The sequence below is a fragment of the Phyllobates terribilis genome, unplaced genomic scaffold (assembly GCF_046119375.1).
Source record: "Phyllobates terribilis strain yellow unplaced genomic scaffold, ASM4611937v1 Scaffold_3__8_contigs__length_932513732, whole genome shotgun sequence".
Taxonomy (NCBI): domain Eukaryota; kingdom Metazoa; phylum Chordata; class Amphibia; order Anura; family Dendrobatidae; genus Phyllobates; species Phyllobates terribilis.
Window position 1 is genome coordinate 916,358,485 of NW_027362763.1, and position 23,102 is coordinate 916,381,586.

Genomic DNA, 23,102 nt, shown 5'->3' on the forward strand with positions numbered 1-23,102 from the left:
CTGCCTAGTTGTACCTGGCTGGACACAAAAATAGGGCGAAGCCCCACGTATTTTTTTTTAAATTATTTCATGAAATTCATGAAATAATTAAGAAAAAAAGGGCTTCCCTATATTGTTGTGTCCAACCAGGTACAAATAGGCAGCTGGTGGTTGGGGACAGCCCGTTTCTGCCTGCTGTACCTGGCTGGACACAAATATAGGGCGAAGCCCCACATCAATTTTTTTTAATTATTTCATGAATTTCCTGAAATAATTAAAAAAAAATTGACATGGGGCTGCGCACTATATTTGTGTCCAGCCAGGTACAGCAGGCAGGAACAGGCTGCTCCCAACCACCAGCTGCCTATTTGTACCTGGTTGGACACAACAATATAGGGAAGCCCTTTTTTTCTTAATTATTTCATGAATTTCATGAAATAATTAAAAAAAAAAATACGTGGGGCTTCGCCCTATTTTTGTGTCCAGCCATGTACAACTAGGCAGATGGGGGATGGAATCTGCAGCGCAGGGAGGCCCAAGCTTTCTGCCCCCCCCCCCCCGGTGCAAATTGCAGTCCGCAGCCACCCCGGAAAATGTCGCATTCATAGAAGCTGGATGCTGTACCTGGCTGGCATACAAAAATATGGCAAAGCCCACGTCAAAATTTTTGGGAAAAATTAATTAAAAAATAAATAATAATTTAGGGACTGCATCTTTATTAACTCCTCAAATGTCATTTAGTGTTAAAATAAAGGATTTATTTAAAAAAAAATTGGCGTGGGATCCCCCATAATTTTAGGCTCTAGCGGAGGTTAAGCAGACGGCTGGGGCAGATGTTTGAAGCCTGGGAAGGGGGTAATACCCACGGAGCTTCCCAGACTACTAATATCAGCCCCAGCTGAATATCTAGCCTTTACTAGCTATTAAAATGGGGGACCCTCCCAAAAAAATGACGTGGGGTCCCCCCTAATTTAATAGCTAGCAAAGGCTAGGCAGACAGCTGGGGGCTGATATTAATAGCCCAGGAAGGGTGCCATGAATATTGGCCCCCTCCCAGGCTAGAAACACCAGCCGTCAGCCGCCCCAGAAATGGCTCATCCATAGGATGTGCCAATTCTGGCACTTAGCCTCGCTCTTCCACGCTGCCCTGGTGCGGTGGCAGGGGGTAATAGTGGTGGGGTCAATGTCAGCGCCAGCTGCCATGAAGCCCAGGTTAGTAATGATGGGCGTCTATAAGACACCCCCATTACTAACCTACAAAGTGTTAAAAAGAAAAAACACACACTACACCCAGAACAAAATAATGTATTTGAAATAAAACACACCATTTTATTTAATTCTTAGTTTACTAAAAAAAAATAGTTACCTGTCCACGTTCCTGCGCTGATCTCCCATGCACAGCTGTCACATCTCGAGATGGTGACAGCTGTGCATGGCTGCTGTAAGCTCACGCTGCCGGGTACACGTCCGCTCCCGGCAGCGGGAGCCACTGACTGAGGTCACCGGAGTGCATTCAGGCAGCGCAGCTCCGGAGACCTCCTTTATGGCACTGCTGTACCGTGGGAATTTCTCACGATACAGCAGGGCCGTAAAGGAGCTAACCGGAGCAGCGCTGCCTGAACTCCGGCGAACCCGCTTATGCTGTCATTCTAGCGGCGGCAGCGGTTCAGAGCGGTCACATTCTATGTGGCTGCTCTAAACTGGAGATCATTGTGGGACACTCGTGGACTACTACGGAGGGGTAAGGATAAGGTTGTGGTTTATTATATTATATTTTATTACAGGAGATCGATGGCTTCGGGGAATTAGGTGTCTAGGTGAGTATAGGTGTAGTTTTTTATTTTTTACTTTATTTTAGGTGGCGATCGGCGGGGACAGGTAATGTATAAACTAATTTGTTGTAGGTAACCACTGGCCACCAATGACATGTATTTAAAATTTATTGGGGACACAGTAGGGCAATTTATATAGCAGGATCAGGCTGATGGGAACTACTGCTCCCATCGAGCTGATCCTGCTGGCACGAGTGGACGGGGGACAGACATAGGCCGATGGGAGTAGTAGTGTCACATCGGCCTATGTCTGCCTGCACGCACACACCCGCAGACATCGCACACACCCGCAGACATCGCACAGACACCGCACACACCCGCAGACATCGCACAGACACCGCACACACCCGCAGACATTGCACAGACACCCCGCACACACTCGCAGACACACGCACAGACACCGCGCACACACTAATCATGACGGGTCTGATGGTCTGGGAGGTGAGGCTGACCTGTGTGGCAGTGGGAAAGTTCATGTGAGTTCATGCAATGCAGTCAAGCATGAACTCACATGAACCCTCTGAGGGCACCGGGGCTACTTCAAATGAACAGCTGATCGGCATCACCTGATACCTCAGCTGTTCATTTGAAATAACCGGCGGGAAAGCGCAGCACAGAACGGGAAAGCCGGCGGTGAAGTCTTTTCACTGCCGGCTTCCCCGCCCGGGTCCTTCGCTCCCCGCTCCTTGGTGCTGCGCTCCCCGCCCGGTCCTAACTTACGATCGGGATGGGAGGTGGCGAGGGGAGCGGAGGATCGGGGTGGGAAGCTTGTCATACTTCAGAGACACTGCTGAGCGCAGGCATTATGGGAACTTCCGATTCCGGTATTCGATATTGTAAAAGTATCGGAATTAAGTATCGGAATTCCGATACTGCGAATATCGGCCGATACCCGATATTTCAGTATCGGAATGCTCAACACTAGTTAGAAGGTTTTTAGTACGCTGTAATCCACGTCTGTTTCAAGGGGCATTGCAGTTCCTCATAATTTTTGGAAAGCCTTCCATTCACTGCTTAGGCCAACATTGTACAGGAGACCCAGTTGCTATAAATGGAAAAAAAAGGTTTAATTAAGGCCCTCTGACCTCCATGTCATTTCCAAGGGGCATTGGAGTGCCTCAAAATTTTTGGTAGGCATTGCACTCACTGTATGCCCTATAACTGTGTAGCCGAACCGCTCCTTTTGTTACAGAAACATATCCTACAAGACGTGGGGTTGACTGGCCTGATATTGATGTGAATGGTCCCTGTTCCTCCTGCTCTTTCTCCTTTGCCACCACCTCATCCATCATTCATCACCTGAAGCTTTGTTTTAACGGGAGTCATAGAACTGGGATAGTAGCGGGAAAACACCCAGCAATCCTCGGAGGAGGTAGGATATGCGCCAAAACGCTGACCACCTCAGGCCTAGCCGCTACTACATACATGCGCTTGCATTAAAAGAAAACAAAGTAGATGCTAACTTCTATCATCATCATCATGCTCCTCACCTTGGCACTCTCCTGATGGAGAAGCCAGGGCCCACCGGAGGAGTCTGGTTCTCTGGTGGGCTCGTCCAATGCTGCCCTAAAGCAGGCCAGGCTAAGAAAAGTGTGTGGGAAGGTGACAGGAGAAATAGGGGCGGCTGGGGACCATTTATGGACACCCGGCCGCCCCCAGGCGGCTGGGGACCGTGTGTGGACACCCGGCCGCGGGGCGGCTGGGGACCAAGTATGGACACCCGGCTGCCCCCTGGCGGCTGGTGACCGAGCGTGGACACCCGGCCACCGGGCGGCTGGGGACTGAGTATGGATACCTCGCTGCCGAAGCAGCCATGAGGTAGTGGCCAGCTTCGACCTCCTCCAAACTAAAAGGCCCCATTTCAAGTGCAAGCTAGCAGTATGGCATTGTAGCCTGGGGGTGGGTGGGTGGCAGGCTGCACACTTACGCTTGTATTAAAAGAAAACAAAGCAGATGCTAACTTCTATCATCATCATCATGCTCCTCACCTTGGCACTCTCAACTCCCCTGATGGAGAAGCCAGGGCCCACCGGAGGAGTCTGGTTCTCTGGTGGGCTCGTCCAATGCTGCCCTAAAGCAGGCCAGGCTAAGAAAAGTGTGTGGGAAGGTGACAGGAGAAATAGGGGTGGCTGGGGACCATTTATGGACACCCGGCCGCCCCCAGGCGGCTGGGGACCGAGCGTGGACATCCGGCTACCGGGCGACTGGGGACGGAGTATGGATACCTTGCTGCCGAAGCAGCCATGAGGTAGTGGCCAGCGTCGATCTCCTCCAAACCTCCTGGAGAAGCCAGGGCCCACCGGAGGAGTCTGGTTCTCTGGTGGGCTCGTCCAATGCTGCCCTAAAGCAGGCCAGGCTAAGAAAAGTGTGTGGGAAGGTGACAGGAGAGATAGGGGCGGCTGGGGACCGTTTATGGACACCCGGCCGCACCCAGGTGGCTGGGGACCGTGTGTGGACACCGGGCCGCGGGGTGGCTGGGGACCGAGTATGGACACCCGGCCGCCGGGCAGCTGGGGCCAAAGCAACCATGAGGTAGTGGCCAGCTTCGGCCTCCTCCAAACTAAAAGGTCCCATTTCAAGTGCAAGCTAGCAGTATGGTATTGCAGCCTGCGGGTGGGTGGTTGGCTGCATATTTGCGCTTGTATTGCAAGGAATGGGTGAGGTACAATTGAACACTGCCCTGGGACAAGGACTTGCACAGGGATAGTTGCAAGTCTGCATCTTCTGATGCGGCAAGGATCACTTCTGATGGGCACACTTTTAGGCAGTGACCTGGGTGTCAGAGATGCTTCCAGGGGTCTTCCCCATGCTGTTCCCATGTCTTTTCAGCACTATATGCATGTGTCACACAGCACATGGCCAGATAAGGTTGTAAAATGTTAAAATGACATTTCCCAGTGAATACATTTGTCACAGTTGAAAGCAATACAAACGTGCAAAAACGCATAAAAAATGCTACTTGTGAACATAGCCCAAGGTGTGGAGGAGTATTTTTTTGGGGGGTTATTTATTTTACCTTATACCCAAGTTTTTACCCTGGAAAGGAACTTCCTTAACATATTTCACAGGAAAGCAGTTTCAGTTTCATTTTTGATCGTTTTATTGTGAGCCCTTAAAAGTGGCTTAATACCTCTGTCCACGTTGTTGACAGCAGTGACCTGGGGGTCAGAAATGCTTCCTGGGGCGATCCCCATGCTGTCGCCATGTCATTTGAGCACTGTCACTATCGTTTTGGGCACTTGTTAGGCTTTTAAAAGACTGCAGGGGGTGCCGCCGCAAAAATGCTCGGGTCTCCCATAGACTAACATTGGGCTCGTTGCTCGGGTCGAGCACCTGAGTATCATGGCGAGCTCGGCCCGAGCTTCGCGCACCCAAGCATTTTAGTGCTCGCTCAACACTAGTGAGCACCCTTAACCCCCAGGTGCTTCTCAGAACTTTAGAACATGAAGCCGTGAAAATAAAAAAAATCTAACTTTTTCCACAAAAATGATAATTTTGCCCCAATTTTTTTAGTTTCACAAGGGTAAGAGAAGAAAATGGAACCTAAAAACTGTTGTGCAATTTCTCCTGAGTACGCCAATACCCCATATGTGGGGAAAATACACTGTTTGGGCGCACGTCAGGGTTCAGAAGAGAAGGAGCACTGTGTGACTTTTTGAATGCAAAATTGCCTGGAGTCAAGAGCGGACGCCATGTCGCATTTTGAGAGCCCCTGATGTGCCGAAATAGTGGAAACCCCCCACAAGTGACCCCATTTTGGAAACTAGACCCCTCAAGAATTTTATCAAGGGGTATAGTATACATTTTGAACCCAAAGGTACGACAGAATTTGATAACATTAGGTCATCATATTGAATAAGTTGTCATTAGTCTTGAGCGCAAGTGCTCGCTAATTGAGTTTGCATCGGGTACTCGGGTATGCACCAAGTATCGCAGGTGCTCGAATGACATGCTCGAGTCCCCGCCCGCATGTTTCACGGTTGTTAGACACCCAAAAAAAAACATGCGGGGATTGCTCGTGCATGGCAGGCGATCCCAGCCATGTTTTTTTTGGCCGCGAAGCATATGGGGCAGAGACTCGAGCATGTCAATCGAGCACCCGCGATACTCAGTGCATACCCGAGAACTCAATGCAAACTCAAGTAGCGAGCACTTGCGCTCAACACTGGTCGCCATATTGTCATTTTTTTTCTTTACTTTTGAAAAAACCCCAACCCTAGCCCCAACCCTAATACAACCCCAACCCTAACCCTAGTCCAACCCTAACCCTAGCACAACCATAACCCTAGAGTTTATGTTTACACCATTCCTCGTGTGGTATAAGTGATTAGACTACTTTATTCTTCAGGTCTGTGTGATTACAGCGATACCAGATTCATATCCGGTTTTTATGATTGACAGCTGTCACACACTAAAATACGCTTTTTTTGCAAAGACTAGTGTTTGCATCACCATATTTTGAGAGCTATAATTTTTCCATATTTTGGCCGACAGTCATGTGACGGCTTGTTTTTTGCGGGACACGTTGACGTTTTTATTGGTACCATTTTTTGGCACGTGACATTTTTTGATCGCTTTCTATTCTGATTTCTGAGAGGCAGAATAAACAAAAACCAACAATTCAGCAATTGTTTTTTGGCGTTTTTTTTTTTTTATGCCGTTCCGCGTGTGGTAAAATTGATAATGCAGCGTTATTCTTCGGGTCACTGCATTTACAGCGGTACCGCATTTATATAGTTTTTTTTATGTTTTGCCGCTTTTACACAATAAAAACGATTTTCTAGAAAATAATAATTTTTTTGTATTGCTTTGTTCTGAGAGCTATAACTTTTTTTTTTTTTTCAGACAATGGCGCTGTGTGGTGGCTTGTTTTTTTGCGGTACCATTTTTATTTACATTCGTCTTTTTGATCGCGTGTTATTCCATTTTTTGTTTGGCGGTATGATGATAAAGCATTGTTTTTTGCTTCGTTTTTTATTTATTTTTTTTACCGTGTTCACTAAAGGGGACAGTTTACCGTGTTCACTAACTAGTGGGACAGTTTTATAGGTCAGGTCGTACCAAATATGTGTACTTTTATTGGTTTATTATTTTTTTTTTCATAATAAATAAGTATTATGAGTTCAATATATTTTTAATTTTTGGGGATTATTTTTTTCTTTTTTTAATATTTTTACAATTTTTTTTTTTTTTTCCCTTTTCTACCTTTTTTTTTACTTTTACACATTGTCCCACTATGGGACTTTCACTTTTAGCAGCCTGATCGGCAGCAAAAAGCAGCAGCTCCCTTTGTCATGCAGCCTGTCAGCGCTGCACACAGGGGAGACATTACTTTGGTCGCACACTGCGCATGACCAAACTAACGTCCTGCTCCTGGTGACCCGGATGTTGTCATGTGACAATCAGCTGACACCCGGCGGCGATCGCCCCGCACCGCTTGTGTGCGGGCTCGATCACAGCGCGCGTAATAATACGTAGCTGGTCCATAAGTCCCAGGGCACAGCTACGTACTGTTACTGACATGGTCGGAAAGGGGTTAAATACAGGATATGTGACATGCAGGGAGCATGAGTTGTCTATCCATAAGGCAGCAAGAATGTTCCGGGCGTTGATGATCACAACAATTCCCAGCTGCAGTTGACTAGGAGCCAGCTAGTTTGAGATTTGCTGCTTGATGCACAGCAGCAACTAGTCCACTGTACAGCTTTTGTTCCCCATGTATTCAAGATGTAAAAATGCTTGACAGTCTTTTACCGTGCATGAATAAAGAGATTGAGGGAGGTTTGTGAAATCAACACTGTGCCATGTGGTTGTTGGGGATGGGGTCATGTCTGTTGAGTAGGATTGGGAGGATGTGCAGGTGGAGACAGATAACTGCCATCTGGCGGTGTAAACAGATGTAGCTCCTAGTTGTGGTACACAATATAGCTTGGTTGCGGTGGTGCACAGCTACCACTCAAAACATTCATCCACTGGGCTGTGAAACTCATGTATTATCCCTGCCATATTTGCTGCCCCAAATGTGTCTAGTGTATTGCACTTTTGAGCTCAAAGACTAGTCGAAAGGGTGGCCTATATTCACCCTCACATGAGAGTACAGAGCGGGCAACCCTGTTTATGAGAAATACTGATGGATGGGTATCTTCCAGCAAGGCTGAGCACATGCCATCATTTCTCGAAAGGCAGCCGACTCCACAAGGTGGTACAGCAGTGACTGTACCAGCAGCAACTTGACCAGGTGAGTGTCTAGTGGGCTCAAAGGTGGATGACTAGGTTCGCAACTCTGGTAACACACAGTATGGATATCTGCGAGAGTGATGGTGAAGGGGGAGGAGGCGCGCTCGGAGTGCATGAAGCAGGATGGTGGTGGATGACTCCAACCAGGTATTACTTGAGCGTGTAGCCTGGCTGGTGAAAAGATGAGCACGAGGAGAAAGGCAGATGGAGACTTGCTTTGATTGGTGACTGGTTTGCTTTTCGCAAATAAGTAGGTGATGTCGCTTCATGTGCTGATGAGGTGCCATAGTTCCTAGTCTATATGAGCTGAGACGTCAACAGCTTATGCTCATCTTGCAAAGCCTGCAGACTGTCAAAGAATTGTCTCCCACAAATGAGATGCCCGCATGTATGACTCAGCACCACCACGACTAGGCACGGTTGAGCAGCACCACGTACTCCACAGCTGACAGCAGAACAAGCAAATTGGCAGCACGATGGCTCAGTGGTTAGCACTGCAGCTTTGCAACACTAGGGTTCTGGGTTCAAATCCCACCAAGGACAACATCTGCAAGGAGTTTGTATGTTCTCCCCGTGTTTGAGTTGGTTTCCCCCGTATTCTCCAGTTTTCTCCCAGACTCCAAAGACATACTGATAGGGAATGTAGATTGTGAGCCCCAATGGGGACAGTGCCGATATTGTCTGTGAAGCGCTGTGGAATTAATGGCGCTATATAAGTGAGCAAAATAAATACATAAATAAATAAATTTTGCCCTAGAGGATCCTATACCTGCACATCACCTGTGCCGAGGCCAACACCCTCCTTCTCCTCTCATGACATTACCTCCTCAGCACCTCGGTCTCTTTTTCAGTTCTTGCCAACCACAGAATCATCATCATAGTCATACACTGATGTGGCTGGCAGTTTTAGACCAAATCCTTTACAAAAAATTGGGCTGAAATATAATACTTTTATTCATAACATATTGATGGCCATTGATGATATTTTTGGTACATTTGTTTAATGTTACAGTGAAGACTTATTGTAATATAACCTGATAAAGAAACAGTGAATATTGTTTAGTACATGGTAATGTAGGATTTTCTCTATATTGCTTCCATTCCCATCTCACATTCTCCTAACAGCTCCATCAGTTCCTGTGTCAAAGGATGGTCTCTTCCATGTGTTATTTTTATGATTTGAAAGGCCTGAAAAAATGAAGAATGATAAAAGAGTAAAAGAAAAGATATTAATATTATATAGTTCTAATGTGGTATTGCCATTTCAACTATTCAAGGTAACTTAATGCCATACACATATATTTTCACTTTTTGTATATACTTTATATGGACAAAAGTATTTGGACACCGCTTTTGACTCCTTAATCAGATTTTGTCCATAAAGTATGCTTTTCTCAGATGAGGTAGCAAAAACCTAGCAACATAGACTCTGATTCTAGCGAGGACTAGTAAACCTGCTACAATGTGGTCTTCCATATTCATGAGCTTGTATAACTCCACCTTCACCACTGATTGGTAGCTTTCTGCCTATGCACAGTGTATGCAGAAATATTCTAATCAGTGGTGTGGACAGGGTTATTCAGAGCTCTGCATTCAGAGAACTGCTAGATCTGCAGCAAAGTATGATTTTATCAAAACTGCACCAAGTAGCCTAGGTAAGTTACACATCACTGGAATCAGGTTCTCTTTCCCACCATCATACCAATCTCAGATGGGGAAGCAAATTCCCTTTTAAGGTCTGGGCGATTTTTCATTTTTATGTTTTTGCTTTCTCCTTCCCCTTTTCCAAAAGCCATAATATTGTTTTTATTTTTTCATCCGCAAAGCTTTTCTTTACAGGACGAATTGTAGCTTTGAGTGACACCATTCTTGTTATTATATAATAATACAGAAAAATGCAAAAAAAATTGAACTACTGTGAAACAGTGAAAAACAACTGCAAGATTTTTGGAGTTTATTTTTACAGTGTTCATTGTTCTATAAAAAATGATGTGGACACAGGATTTTACAGGGCAGTGTGATGAAGGAGATACCAAACTTGCATAGTTTTTTTTATATAATTGGTGAAAAAAAATCAGAATGTAAAAAAATATATATGTAGTATGTACTTGTTTTGTGTTGCCATTTGCTGAGACCTGTAATTTTTGTTTTCTGTTGAGGCAGGGCTGTGGAGTCGGTAAGCCAAACCTCCGACTCCTCATTTTCCATGACACCGACTCCAACTCTGACTCCCTCATTCATGGCTCATGTTTAAGTGATAAATTTACTGTAGTACAGATTAATCTCCGCTAAAAGTCTAGACCCTTAGATCAGGAATAGGACAGACATTTATAGGACATTTCATAACTTTACCAAATTCTTATGAAAAAATATTCCTTACAAACTGCATTGAACTACTGTACCCAATTTATTATATATTTTAGGAGTCGGTCCATTTTATACCGACTCCACGAAAATGGGCTCCGACTCAGACTCCACAGCCCTGTGTTGAGGGACCTGTTTGAGGGTTTGTTTCTTGAGTGTCAAGCTGAGGTTTTGATAGTTTCTTATTGCATTTTTTTGTGGAATTTCGCAGTCCAAAAAATGCAAATTCTGGAGTTTTTATTTATTCTCTGTTTTAGCGTTCATCACATGGGATAACTATTTGTATATTTAATTAATTCAGCAATTATGCGGAAATAACAATTATATTTTTTTATATATATATATATATTACATTTCACTATTTACGTTTGGAGAAGGGGGGGTGATTTAAACTATTATATTTTTGTTTTCAATTTTAATATTTTTTTATATTTTTTTAGAAATATCTTTTAAGGTTCTTTTTTTTCTCATTTCTAATTAGTCCCCTGTGATCTCTTGATCATCTATGTAATAAAATGCAATACAATAGCACAATAGTATTGCAGTATATTGTGAAAAAGACAACCTGCTATGAAGCCCAATCTCGAGCTGGTAGTCATAGGAGATCTTAAATGATAGTCCTGGGGGCCTTCAGAAAGCCACTGACTGCCATATTAACAAATGAGCACCCCATGATCACATTGAGTGGACTGCCGAATACCATAAGAAGTGGCAGGGCAGCTCTCACCTTGAATATTTTGTTAAACATTTCATTCAGGTATTTCATTCAGTGCTATGACCACAAGTGTATAAAATCCAGCTCCTAACTAAATATACTGCCTTTACAGACATTTGTGAGAGAATGGGTCACAGAAAGAGCTAACTGACAGTGGGAATGTTGAGGAACAACAAAAACACAAGCTCAAAGTGGCCGAGCACTGCAGTGTTCGAAATCTTCTCTGGCACTAAAACCAGCACCCAAAGAAATGAGTGCTGGGAGCTTTATGACATTGTTTTCCATGACAAAGCAGATGAATGCAAGCTTTACACTACCAAGCACGATGCCAAGCATCAGGTGGAGTGGTTTTACCTCTTCCGGCATGGGCAAGTTTAGTTTTTGCTGTTTTGTTTTTCCCTTTCTTCTTTTTTTAATTTTTCTGTCGCTATAACAGTGTTAGGGCTTATTTTTTGGGGGACGAGTTGTAGTTTATATAACATACTGGAAATGGGGAAAAAAATCCAAGTGCATTGAAATAATGAGAAAACCCACTATTTTGCCAGCGTTTTTGGGGTATTTTTTTATGAAGCTCATTGTGTGTTAAAAATTACATGGAAAATGATTCTTCAAGTCAATACAATTACATCTATACTAAACTTGTATATAGTTATTTCTAGTTTTATACACCCAATATGAAGAAAAAATATATGCACAAGAATATTATGTGTGAAAGGAGAAGAAATTCTATCATAATATCACATAAATAAAGCAATGAACTAACGGGTGAAAACTTAAATATGCTGGTATTGCTTATAAATTAATAGAGACCAAATATAGAAAAGTAATCTCACAACTATACATCGGTACAAGTTAAATCATAAAACAATGGTCAGATTGGACTTTTACAGACTTGGCATTACTGAATATTCTGTATTACATTTTTTATGGGAGGTGATTCAAATTTTTTTTGAATAATTTTTTTATTTGCTTTTTTCCCCTCTTTGATGTCTCCTTTTTATTAGTCCCCTTATCACTATTTCTATATCATGCACTACAACTTCTATGGCTGGGATTTACAGGAGTACCCGCATGACAGCCATGACAACCAGCCGCAGGTCCTGGTTCCCGTTGTTATGGTTAATATTTTATATCTGGCTTCATTATTATTTAGAAGCAATTATATGCTCGTCTATTCTTTAGTCTTCTCTTAAAACTTGCTTTATGGAATGTCTGACTAAGATACTGGTTTCCTGTGAGATTCCTGACAAGAAGGTTTTACGTTGGGCCACGGGAAGTGTGTTATCACTGATAGTCTATTTCGGTTTCCTGTTCAGTTGCATGTAAAGCTTGTAGTTCCGCTTTGTCTAGCTAATAAATATGGTGAGTCTTAGCCGTCTCAGACAGACTCTACCTGCTGACAATACATGTTGCATGTATTTTGTCTCCCTCCCTTCACCGATGAAGTATTTTAATTTGAATCTCACTGGCAATGTGAAGACCCTTTGCTGTCTATTCCAAAGTTATCCCTAAATAAGAAGGGTTTACCACATCAGTACATGGTGCCTGAAACCTGGGATTGTCACAACCGGACCTCCTCTGGACCCGTCCAACAAGGATCTCTCTGGGAACCACTGAATAAATCCATGGTAGGTAACCCCTTGTGTTACTAATAATTCAGTGTTACCTAGAGGGCTCCAGGACGGGTAATTGGTGGTCCTAACAAGACAATCATTTTTGAACCCTTGCCAATGATTGAATTTTTATGTGCAAAATCTGTTGTCTACGTTTCAATGTGTTTTTAGATGTATAATTGACGATTGAATGACAGTTGAATGATAATTGAATGAAGTGACGAGTAACCAACCTTGCCCAGTGTGTCGGGATTAGGCACCTCCACAGCTCTCCTGAATATTTCAGGAGTCGGAGGTTTGTTTTATGTTGTTTGTTTTGTCTACGTCATAAATGTGTGGTATGATATTGTAAACTATGAGGATCCTTGAACGTGGGACTGAATGATTTTTGATTGACCAATAAGGGACTATGGTCTCTGCTTGATAAAGGATCCCATTAGGTGTGTTCCTTCACATGTGGTGGAGAGGAAAATCGGTCAATAAGAGGATCAGGGAAATGTGATTGCCTATATAAGAGGAATCCTTCACGGTAAGGTAGTACTCTGAGGGTATTAAATTCCCCTGTAAATTGATAAGGGCACTCTTAAGAAAGCGGTAACTGAATGCAGTTTTTAGCCCGAATACAGCAGGGGGATTAATATCAGCGATTGTGCAGTGTGCATTGACGTATTGTTAAATAGTTTTTGATGAATTAGAATCGTTGTCCTCAGTGTCTGTGTTCTGTTTTGTGTAAGCTCAAGAGTGGGAAAATCATTAGTTGAAGTTCTTGCTCAGTCTGTATAACCAGACCGGGAAACATATAGTATAGAAAGTAACACTTATTGCAGATATAATTGTCACGCAGTGCCTTTACAAGGTGTAGAAGGAAAACATTTGAACTGGGTAGTAAAAACACACTACTATGCCCCCACCTGGGTGACTTCCTTTTTTGTCCCGGAAATAACCCAGTTGATAGAGAAACTGCAGAGGCAGCTATTTATAATTGCAGATTACCTCAGGAAATGTTATATGATCATGCAGAAATAATTGCAATAGTAGATAGAAATTTGTTTGGTTGTATGTAAGAATCTCCTTAGCTCACAGGGCTGGAAAATCGGTGTTGGTACTTCCTTAAAGATCCATGTTTCAAGGCTCAGAGGAGACTGGGACAGGATCAAAATTAGAGTTTGAGAGGCACTAGGTGTGCTGAAGAGAGTTCTACGGTAACTCTGGCACAGTGGTTGCAGTCATGGGGACTGGCAACACTAAGGAATTGACTGACCCAAAGGGCGTGGCCCCAGTTCCAGCATGTGAGATAGTGGAGAGACTGAAAGGGAAAGTAGCAGTAGACGGATGTGAAATAACATTGCGGAAATTTGGTATGGGAAAGTGGGGAAATCTGGAAGAGAAGGAATGGGAGAAATATATCTGCAATTGGGAAGGATGGTTGAAAGATAAAAACAAACTAGAGCAGGCTAGGATGTGGTTAGAAGTAGCAACGTCTCTCAATGAGTGAACATAAATCAGAGGAAACTAGGCATGGAACTGTTTATGTAATCTATGATAGTTTGAAAAACTCTCAGGCCCCTGTAGTCTCTGTACCTGATGCAAATTCAGCACCCCCTTCAGCACCCCTGCCTTATGCTGGGTCAATGGGATGGAATTGCAGACATTGTGGTCATCAGAATCCCCCTGGGGTTAATTGTTGCAGGTCCTGTGGGTCTTCACACCCAGGGACAACACCCAGGGTGCCTCTGTTCCCTATGAGGACCACTAGTCATGTACAGTTTCAACCTCCTAGGATGGTTGATAATGTTCAGGTACACGATCCCCCCCAAGTATGGCCAATAGAAACATATCGCCCTTGGTCCCCAAGTGAACTTATTGCCCTAGCAACCCAGCTCCCAGAACCCCCCAAAAAACCCTTAACACTTAGAATGCGCCTCCAGGGTGTTCAGGAGGCATATAGGCTACATGGGATGATCTAGTTTCTGTCATTCTGCAGAAAGACAGTGACCCCTTACTTATGGAAATTACTAAGATGCTGCCAGGCCAGGAACCGGCCATTAAAAATACATCAGAGTCGGGTGGGGTGTTTATATAAAGGGTGCAAGTCCACAGTCACTTTCCTTGGGCATTGCCTGTCTCCAGGCATTAAGCATCTCAGCCCAGGGAGGATTGAGACTATACTAAAAATACCCCTTCCAAGATCTACTAAGTCCCTTCGTGCATTCTTGGGCCTGGTCCAGTACTGCCGTCTCTGGATACGAAATGCCTCTAGTATTATGTCCCCATTGTTACAATGCCTCAAAATTGAGCCTTTCACTATTAATTCTGAGGCCATTGATGCATTTCACACCCTCAAGCTCACTCTTTCTGCCTCACCAGCTCTAGGTATACCGAATTATGACAAGTTTTTTACTTTGTACTGCCACGAACAGGCTGGACATGCATCTGGTGTCCTTACCCAAGAACATGGTGGTAGGCAGCGCCCTCTAGGGTATTACTCTGTAACCCTAGATCCAGTCATTATGGGGTCTCCTACTTGTGTTAGAACTGTGGCAGCTGCTTCAGAACTCGTTAAAAAAACAGAGGACACAGTGTTATGAAGCCCCCTCACACTTAAAGTTCCTCATTCTGTATCTGAAATACTTCAACAGGCTCAGACCCTCCACCTCTCAGCATCAAGGTTGACAAAATATGAAGTCTCACTTCTTACATCCCCCCATATAACTATCAAATGCTGTAATGTTCTAAATCCAGCTACACTACTTCCAGTGGATTTAGAAAAGAGAGGAAAGTATCAGGATGGGGAAGAAGGAGGGACCATGAGCCAAGACCTGCCACTGCTTTTTAAATTAGCAGATGAGGAAGCTCAGTTTGATATGTCACATGAACATGATTGTCAGGCATTGATGGAAGCTGAAATAAAGGGCTTGGCAAATATTACTGATGTACCACTCACTAACTCCTCTGCTGAGTATTTTGTAGATGGTTCCAGAGCTTGGGACAGTGAAAAAGGACGATTCATCACCGCAGGGGCGGCCCTACCGCCAGTGCAGCCGGTTCATTGAACGGGGGCCCCGAGGGAGAGGGGACCCCTCCAGCAGGGCCGCCATCAGGGCATGACTGTCCTGGCACTGTTGGGGCCCCCCTCTTGTGCGTCCCCTCATAGGGCCCCCGCAGGGCCGGCGTCAGCACCCGGCGCACCCGGGCAAATGCCGGGGCCTTGAGCAGGCAGGGGGGCCTCACCGTCGGGCACACCACGCGCTATGGGACCCGTGAGCGGAGGAGAGCGGTGTCAGCGCCCACTCCCCCCGCTTGCTCAGGGCCCCGGCACCCGGCACAATACTTACCCCTCCCCGGGCCTCCGCAGCAGCTCCTGCATCCTCCACGGCTGCTGCACTGTGACGTCTCAGGTCAAAGGGCGCAGTGACGTCTTTACACCGCGCTCTCTCCTGAGCAGTCACAGCGCAGAGTGGGATGAGGCCGGCGACACTGAGGAGTCCGGAGCAGCGGCAGCAGGTGAGACGTGAGGTGAGTATTTGATTTTTTTTTATTGTATGGAGGCCTGTGGCAGTATAAGGGAGGGGGGTGAGGTGGGGGTGTGTGACATCCTGCATGGGGCATTATAAGAGGGGGGGTGTGACATCCTGCATGGGGCATTATAAGAGAGGGGGGGGGTGACATCCTTCTTGGGGCATTATAAGGGGGGGTGACATCCTGCATGGGGCACTATAAGGGAGGGGGGGTGTGACATCCTGCATGGGGCATTATAAGGGGGGGTATGTGACATCCTGCATGGGGCATTATAAGGGAAGCGGGGTGGCATCCTGCATGGGGCATTATAAGGGGGGGTGACATCCTGCATGGAGCATTATAAGGAAGGGGGGTGTGTGACATCCTGCATGGGGCATTATAAGGGAGGGGGGTGCTGGTGACATCCTGCATGGGGCATTATAAAGGAGGGGGGGTGTGACATCCTGCATGGGGCATTATAAAGGAGGAGGGTGACATCCTGCATGGGGCATTATAAGGGAGGGGGTGTGTGTGACATCCTGCATGGGGCATTATAAGGAAGGGGGGGTGTCATCCTGCATAGGACATAAGGGGGGGAACAGCCTGCATGGGGCATTATGTGGGGGGAACAGCCTGCGTGGGGCATTATGTGGGGGGAACAGCCTGCGTGGGGCATTATGTGTGGGGAACAGCCTGCATGGAGCGTTATATGGGGGCCAGTACTCTGTATGGAGCGTTATATGGGGGCCAGTATCCTGCATGGAGCGCTATATGGGGGCCAGTATCCTGCATGGAGCGTTATATGGGGGCCAGTATTCTGTATGGAGCGTTATATGGGGGCCAGTATCCTGTATGGAGCGTTATATGGGGGCCAGTATTCCGTATGGAGCGTTATATGGGGGCCAGTATCCTGTATGGAGTGTTATATGGGGGCCAGTAATCCGTATGGAGCGTTATATGGGAGCCAATATTCTGTATGGAGCATTTTATGGGGGCCAGTATTCTGTATGGAGCATTATATGGGGGCCAGTATCCTGTATGGAGCGTTATATGGGGGCCAGTATTCTGTATGGAGAGTTATATGGGGGCCAGTATTCTGTATGGAGCATTATATGGGGGCCAGTATCCTGTATGGAGCGTTATATGGGAGCCAGCATTCTGTATGGAGCGTTATATGGGGGCCAGCATCCTGCATGGAGCGCAATATGAGGGCCAGTATCCTGCATGGAGCGTTATATGGGGGCCAGTATTCTGTATGGAGTGTTATATGGGGGCCAGTATCCTGTATGGAGCGTAATATGGGGGCCAGTATTCCGTATGGAGCGTTATATGGGGGCCAGTATCCTGTATGGAGTGTTATATGGGGGCCAGTATTCCGTATGGAGCGTTATATGGGGACCAGTATTCTGTATGGAGCATTTTATGGGGGCCAGTATTCTGTATGGAGCATTATATGGGGGCCAGTATCCTGTATGGAGCGTTATATGGGGGCCAGTATTCTGTATGGAGCGTTATATGGGGGCCAGTATCCTGTATGGAGCGTTATATGGGGGCCAGTATTCCGTATGGAGCGTTATATGGGGGCCAGTATCCTGTATGGAGTGTTATATGGGGGCCAGTAATCCGTATGGAGCGTTATATGGGAGCCAATATTCTGTATGGAGCATTTTATGGGGGCCAGTATTCTGTATGGAGCATTATATGGGGGCCAGTATCCTGTATGGAGCGTTATATGGGGGCCAGTATTCTGTATGGAGAGTTATATGGGGGCCAGTATTCTGTATGGAGCATTATATGGGGGCCAGTATCCTGTATGGAGCGTTATATGGGAGCCAGCATTCTGTATGGAGCGTTATATGGGGGCCAGCATCCTGCATGGAGCGCAATATGAGGGCCAGTATCCTGCATGGAGCGTTATATGGGGGCCAGTATTCTGTATGGAGTGTTATATGGGGGCCAGTACCCTGTATGGAGCGTAATATGGGGGCCAGTATTCCGTATGGAGCGTTATATGGGGGCCAGTATCCTGTATGGAGTGTTATATGGGGGCCAGTATTCCGTATGGAGCGTTATATGGGGACCAGTATTCTGTATGGAGCATTTTATGGGGGCCAGTATTCTGTATGGAGCATTATATGGGGGCCAGTATCCTGTATGGAGCGTTATATGGGGGCCAGTATTCTGTATGGAGCGTTATATGGGGGCCAGTATTCTGTATGGAGCATTTTATGGAGGCCAGTATCCTGTATAGAGCGTTAGATGGGAGCCAGTATTCTGTATGGAGCGTTATATGGGGACCAGTATCCTGTATGGAGCATTTTATGGGGGCCAGTATTCTGTATGGAGCATTTTATGGGGGCCAGTCTCCTGTATGGAGCATTTTATGGGGGCCAGTATACTGTGTGGAGCGATTCGCTGGTTTCTGAGCTATTGTGGAATTTACAATAGATATCACTCATGTAATGTAAGAAGTGAAATCTTTGCATTGTACTATATACAATTTATATTTCTCTTGGGTATCTGTGCATCATGAATCGTGGTATGTGTTAAAGGGGCCCACTGAGACTCTTTCGCCCGGGGCCCACAAAAACCTGGAGCCGGCCCTGGGCCCCCGGCCCCGTGCTGAGCGCTAAGCGCCGGGACATCTCAGCGCTGCTTTCCTCTGTGTAGCAGTGCAGCGCTGCTGCGGCAGCGCCTTCATGATTCCCCTGACTTCCGGTCATGTGACGGCTCCGTCACATGGCCGGAAGTCAGGAGAGCCTGGTGGCAGCGACGTGGACGAGCGCCAGGATTCTGCAGGGATCGCATGGGGGTAAGTATAACAAGTTTTATTTTTTTTAAATACAATTAATTAACTAGGAGTGGGGGGAATCAGAGATGCACAGGGGGGTGAGAGATGCACGGGGGGGATGAGATCCACGGGGGGGGTGAGATGCGAGATGCACGGGGGGGATGAGATGCACGGGGGTGATGAGAGCTGCACATGGGGGGGATGAGAGCTGCACATGGGGGGGTGAGATGCACGGGGGGATGAGATGCACGGGGGGGTGAGAGCTGCACATGGGAGGGATGAGAGCTGCACATGGGGGGGTGAGAGATGCACATGGGGGGGTTATGTTTACATAACTTTGTTGTCCTATGAAGGGCAGGGGGGGGGAGGCAAAAATTTTATTTTTTGCACAGGGGCCCACTACAGTCTGTGTCCGCCCCTGCATCACCGGGTATGCAGTAGTCCACAATGGTAAGGCAGTAATACAAGAAACACTCCCCTCCAGCTGCTCTGCGCAAGAGGCGGTGCTTAAAACACTCGCTGCAGCGTGTAATCTGGGAAAAGGTAAAGAAATTAATGTATTTTCTGAGTCGCAATATGCTTATGGTGTTGCACATGACTTTGGCACCATTTGGCGAAGCCGTCATTTCTTGACCTCTGATGGCAAACCTATAAGGAATGCACAAGCGGTAGAGCAGCTACTCACAGCACTCACCGTTCCCCGAAGGACAACCATAGTCAAAGTGTCAGCACACACACTGGAACAAACTCCCCTTGCAGTAGGGAATGCCTTGGACGACCAGACGGCTAAGGAAGCAGCACGACTACCTCTAACAGAGATACTGCCTATAGCAGGTGCAGGAACCCCAGGAGACTCAGAGTCAGGGAGTGAATTAAGGAGGCATCCCCTGCACCGGTCCCAGTGGCCGTGGACCTCGAACTACTGCAGGTCTTCCAGACCCAGGCTCCCCCCCACGAGCAGAATGCATGGGTCAAAGCGGGCGCCGTACAGTCAGTGTCAGGGGTATGGCAGGTAAACAAACGTATTTGCCTTCCACGCTGCCTGTTCCCCATGATGACTGCCCTTGCACATTCTCCAGTGCATAACTCAAAGGGCGTTATGTATGTAGTAGCGCTACAAAACTGGTGTGCCCCAGGGTTCCCAAATACGGCTGCAAAGTATGGTCAAGAATGTCTAGTTTGTGCAAAACATAACCCTGGTAGGCCTATTCGAGTCCTACGGAAATCCAAACCAAAACCAGATTACCCATTTCAGAGACTGCAGGTGGACTACATACACCTACCTAAGGTGGGTAATTATGAATACGCCCTGGTATGCATTGACCTTTTCTCTGGATGGCCAGAAGCTTGGGCGGTGACTAAAGCAAACACAAAAACTACTAAAAATTGATTAGTGAGGTGATTTGTAGATATGGGGTGCCCAAAACTATAGAAAGTGACAGAGGAACCCACTTTACTGGGAAACTAATGAAACAAATCATGGTTACTCTTGGGATAGAACAGGCTTTCCATGTTCCCTATCATCCACAAAGTAGTAGGAAGGAGGAACTCCTCAATGGTACATTGAAACTAAAAATCCAAAAGTGCATGGAAGAAACACACTTGTCCTGGGTAGATTGTTTGCCCATAGCATTTTATATAGTGAGGACCGCCCCAAGGGGGAGGGAGAAGCTGTCCCCATATAAACTACTGTTTGGTAGTGTCCCTAAGACAGGGTTGTATTTCCCACAGCAGCTGCAGGCCTCCTATGGTTCTCTCACTGAATATGTTCTGGAGTTGCATAAACATTTGACTGTTACTCATAATCGTGTTCTATCCTCTATCCCAAACCCCAATTGCCTCAGCAGCACTCACATTTTGGTACCAGAAGACTGGGTCGTGGTAAAGAGACATATGAGGAGACCACTGGAGCCCAGATACAGTGAACCATTCCAAGTGCTGTTAACCACTGCCTCTTCTGTCAAGCTTCAAGGCAAGGACACTTGGATCCACGCCAGCAAATGTAACAAGGTTTTGAACCCCAGCAGCAGCAAAGATGATGACCCTGTTTGTTTGGACTATGGTGATAGCAACCGTACCCCTTGCCCTAACTCTCCATGAAGTACTAAAAGAGAACTGGGATAACAAACTGATAAAGCATCACCAAATCTTACTCCAAGACATGAAGTCTAATGACCGTCCTAAGAACTGTTTCATATGCACGCATAATCCAATATCCTTCAATACTATGCCTTATTTAGCCATTCCAGTGACTTTGAAAGAAATTTTTTACTTAAGTAACCACACTTCTATAAACATATATGATGAAATTTACAAGCAAGATATTTGTCGGTGAACGGGTTTTGTCCCCTCCAGGCTTTTATAGCACGGGGAAGTAGCTGATGAATAAATTGTTTTGTAAAATAATAAAAAGGGAGGAGCTGTTATGGTTAATATTTTATATCTGGCTTCATTATTATTTAGAAGCAATTATATGCTTGTCTATTCTTTAGTCTTCTCTTAAAACTTGCATTATGGAATGTCTGGCTAAAATACTGGTTTCCTGTGAGTTTCCTGACAAGAAGGTTTTACGTTGGGCCACGGGAAGTGTGTTATCACTGATAGTCTATTTCGGTTTCCTGTTCAGTTGCATGTAACGGTTGTAATTCTGCTTTGTCTAGCTAATAAATATGGTGAGTCTTAGCCGTCTCAGACAGACTCTACCTGCTGACAATACATGTTGCATGTATTTTGTCTCCCTCCCTTCACCGATGAAGTATTTTAATTTGAATCTCACTGGCAATGTGAAGACCCTTTGCTGTCTATTCCAAAGTTCTCCCTAAAGAAGAAGGGTTACCACATCACCCTGACAACTAATTGGCACCCTGAGATCGTATCATGGTGGGTAAGGGGCAATAGGGCGATAGGTGCCAACGAGAGCATGCACTTCAAATTCGGGTGTCTGGGTTTAGCATCAATCATTGCTTTTACAAGCAGATGCTCACTGTGTAACACAGTTCCCGAGCCTGTTCCAAATACCCGCACCCAAAATGTACTGTACATGTACAGTGAATGTCAGGAAGGAGTAAAAGCACAGTGGAAACTGGGGCAGTGGAAGTGTGTTCAATGGAGTGATAAATCTTGTTTATCTAGCAGTCTGATGAACGAGCTTGGGTTTGACGAATGCCAGAATAAAGTTACGAAGGTTGCATGACTGTAACCAGGCCCATAGAGAGACTGTCGAACACTATTTTCAACTGGATATGTGCCCATTCCATTGAAAGCTATGGAAAGCACAGAGCCATTGGCTTCCTGCCCCACACTAATTATGCAAGCCAAGAGTCAATAAAAGGACCATGTGCAGAGGATGTCCCTGCATTTCGCTGCCTGTGCCAGGATGAGGAGGAAAGCAGAGCTGCTCATTGTGGGAGAGGGTACAGGTGGAAGGCAGAGGGTTTTTTATTGTTGGTGGTATTATTCTGCTTATTATCTTTATACTGTCACATCACTGTGACATCAATTTGTATGCTATACCTGTACTGTGAAACCAATGTGTTTACTATCCCTGTACTGTGACATCACTGTAATATAACTGTACTGTGACAACACTATTTATTATCCCAGTAGTGTAGTGTATTTATTATACCTTTACTGTGATATGTAACGCCGGCATCTCTGCTTTCTGCCTCCATCCCCTGGCAGAGACGCCGACTCTCTCACTGCCGCATACCCCAGCCAGAGTGTCCCGCTCCTCCTTCTGCTTCCTGCTCTCAGGCTGCCTGTGGTACGTGCACAGCACGCAGATCCCCGGGCACTGTATTCAGGGCGCGCACACTACCCGTTTCTTAAAGGGGCTTGCGCCGCGCACGCCATCCTAAAATGTCCCCAGCCATTTGCTGGAGTACACATACTATTTCAGGCACCTACTCCAGCATGGAGGTGCATGAGCAACGTTGTAAGTTTTTTCACACACTCTTTTTGGTTCTCAGGTCCCAGTGCTTGCATTTCTATATACCTGCCTGTCTATCAGCTGTACCCGCCTGTCTTTCTATCTGCCACGTCAGCCTGCCTGTTTATCAGACATGCCAGCTTGC

The 23,102-nt window shown here is 46.0% G+C and overlaps 1 protein-coding gene across 1 annotated transcript in view; it reads right to left on the reverse strand.

Annotated features, from left to right (window-relative positions):
- Positions 1-9,030: 9,030 nt before the first annotated feature.
- Positions 9,031-23,102, reverse strand: part of SMYD3 (SET and MYND domain containing 3) — a 1,332,179-nt gene continuing 1,318,107 nt past the window's right edge. Inside the window, exon 12 of the mRNA XM_073672800.1 lies at positions 9,031-9,236. Coding sequence (XP_073528901.1) covers positions 9,135-9,236 — 102 coding nt within the window. The 3' untranslated portion in view covers positions 9,031-9,134. The remainder of the gene's footprint in view (positions 9,237-23,102) is intronic.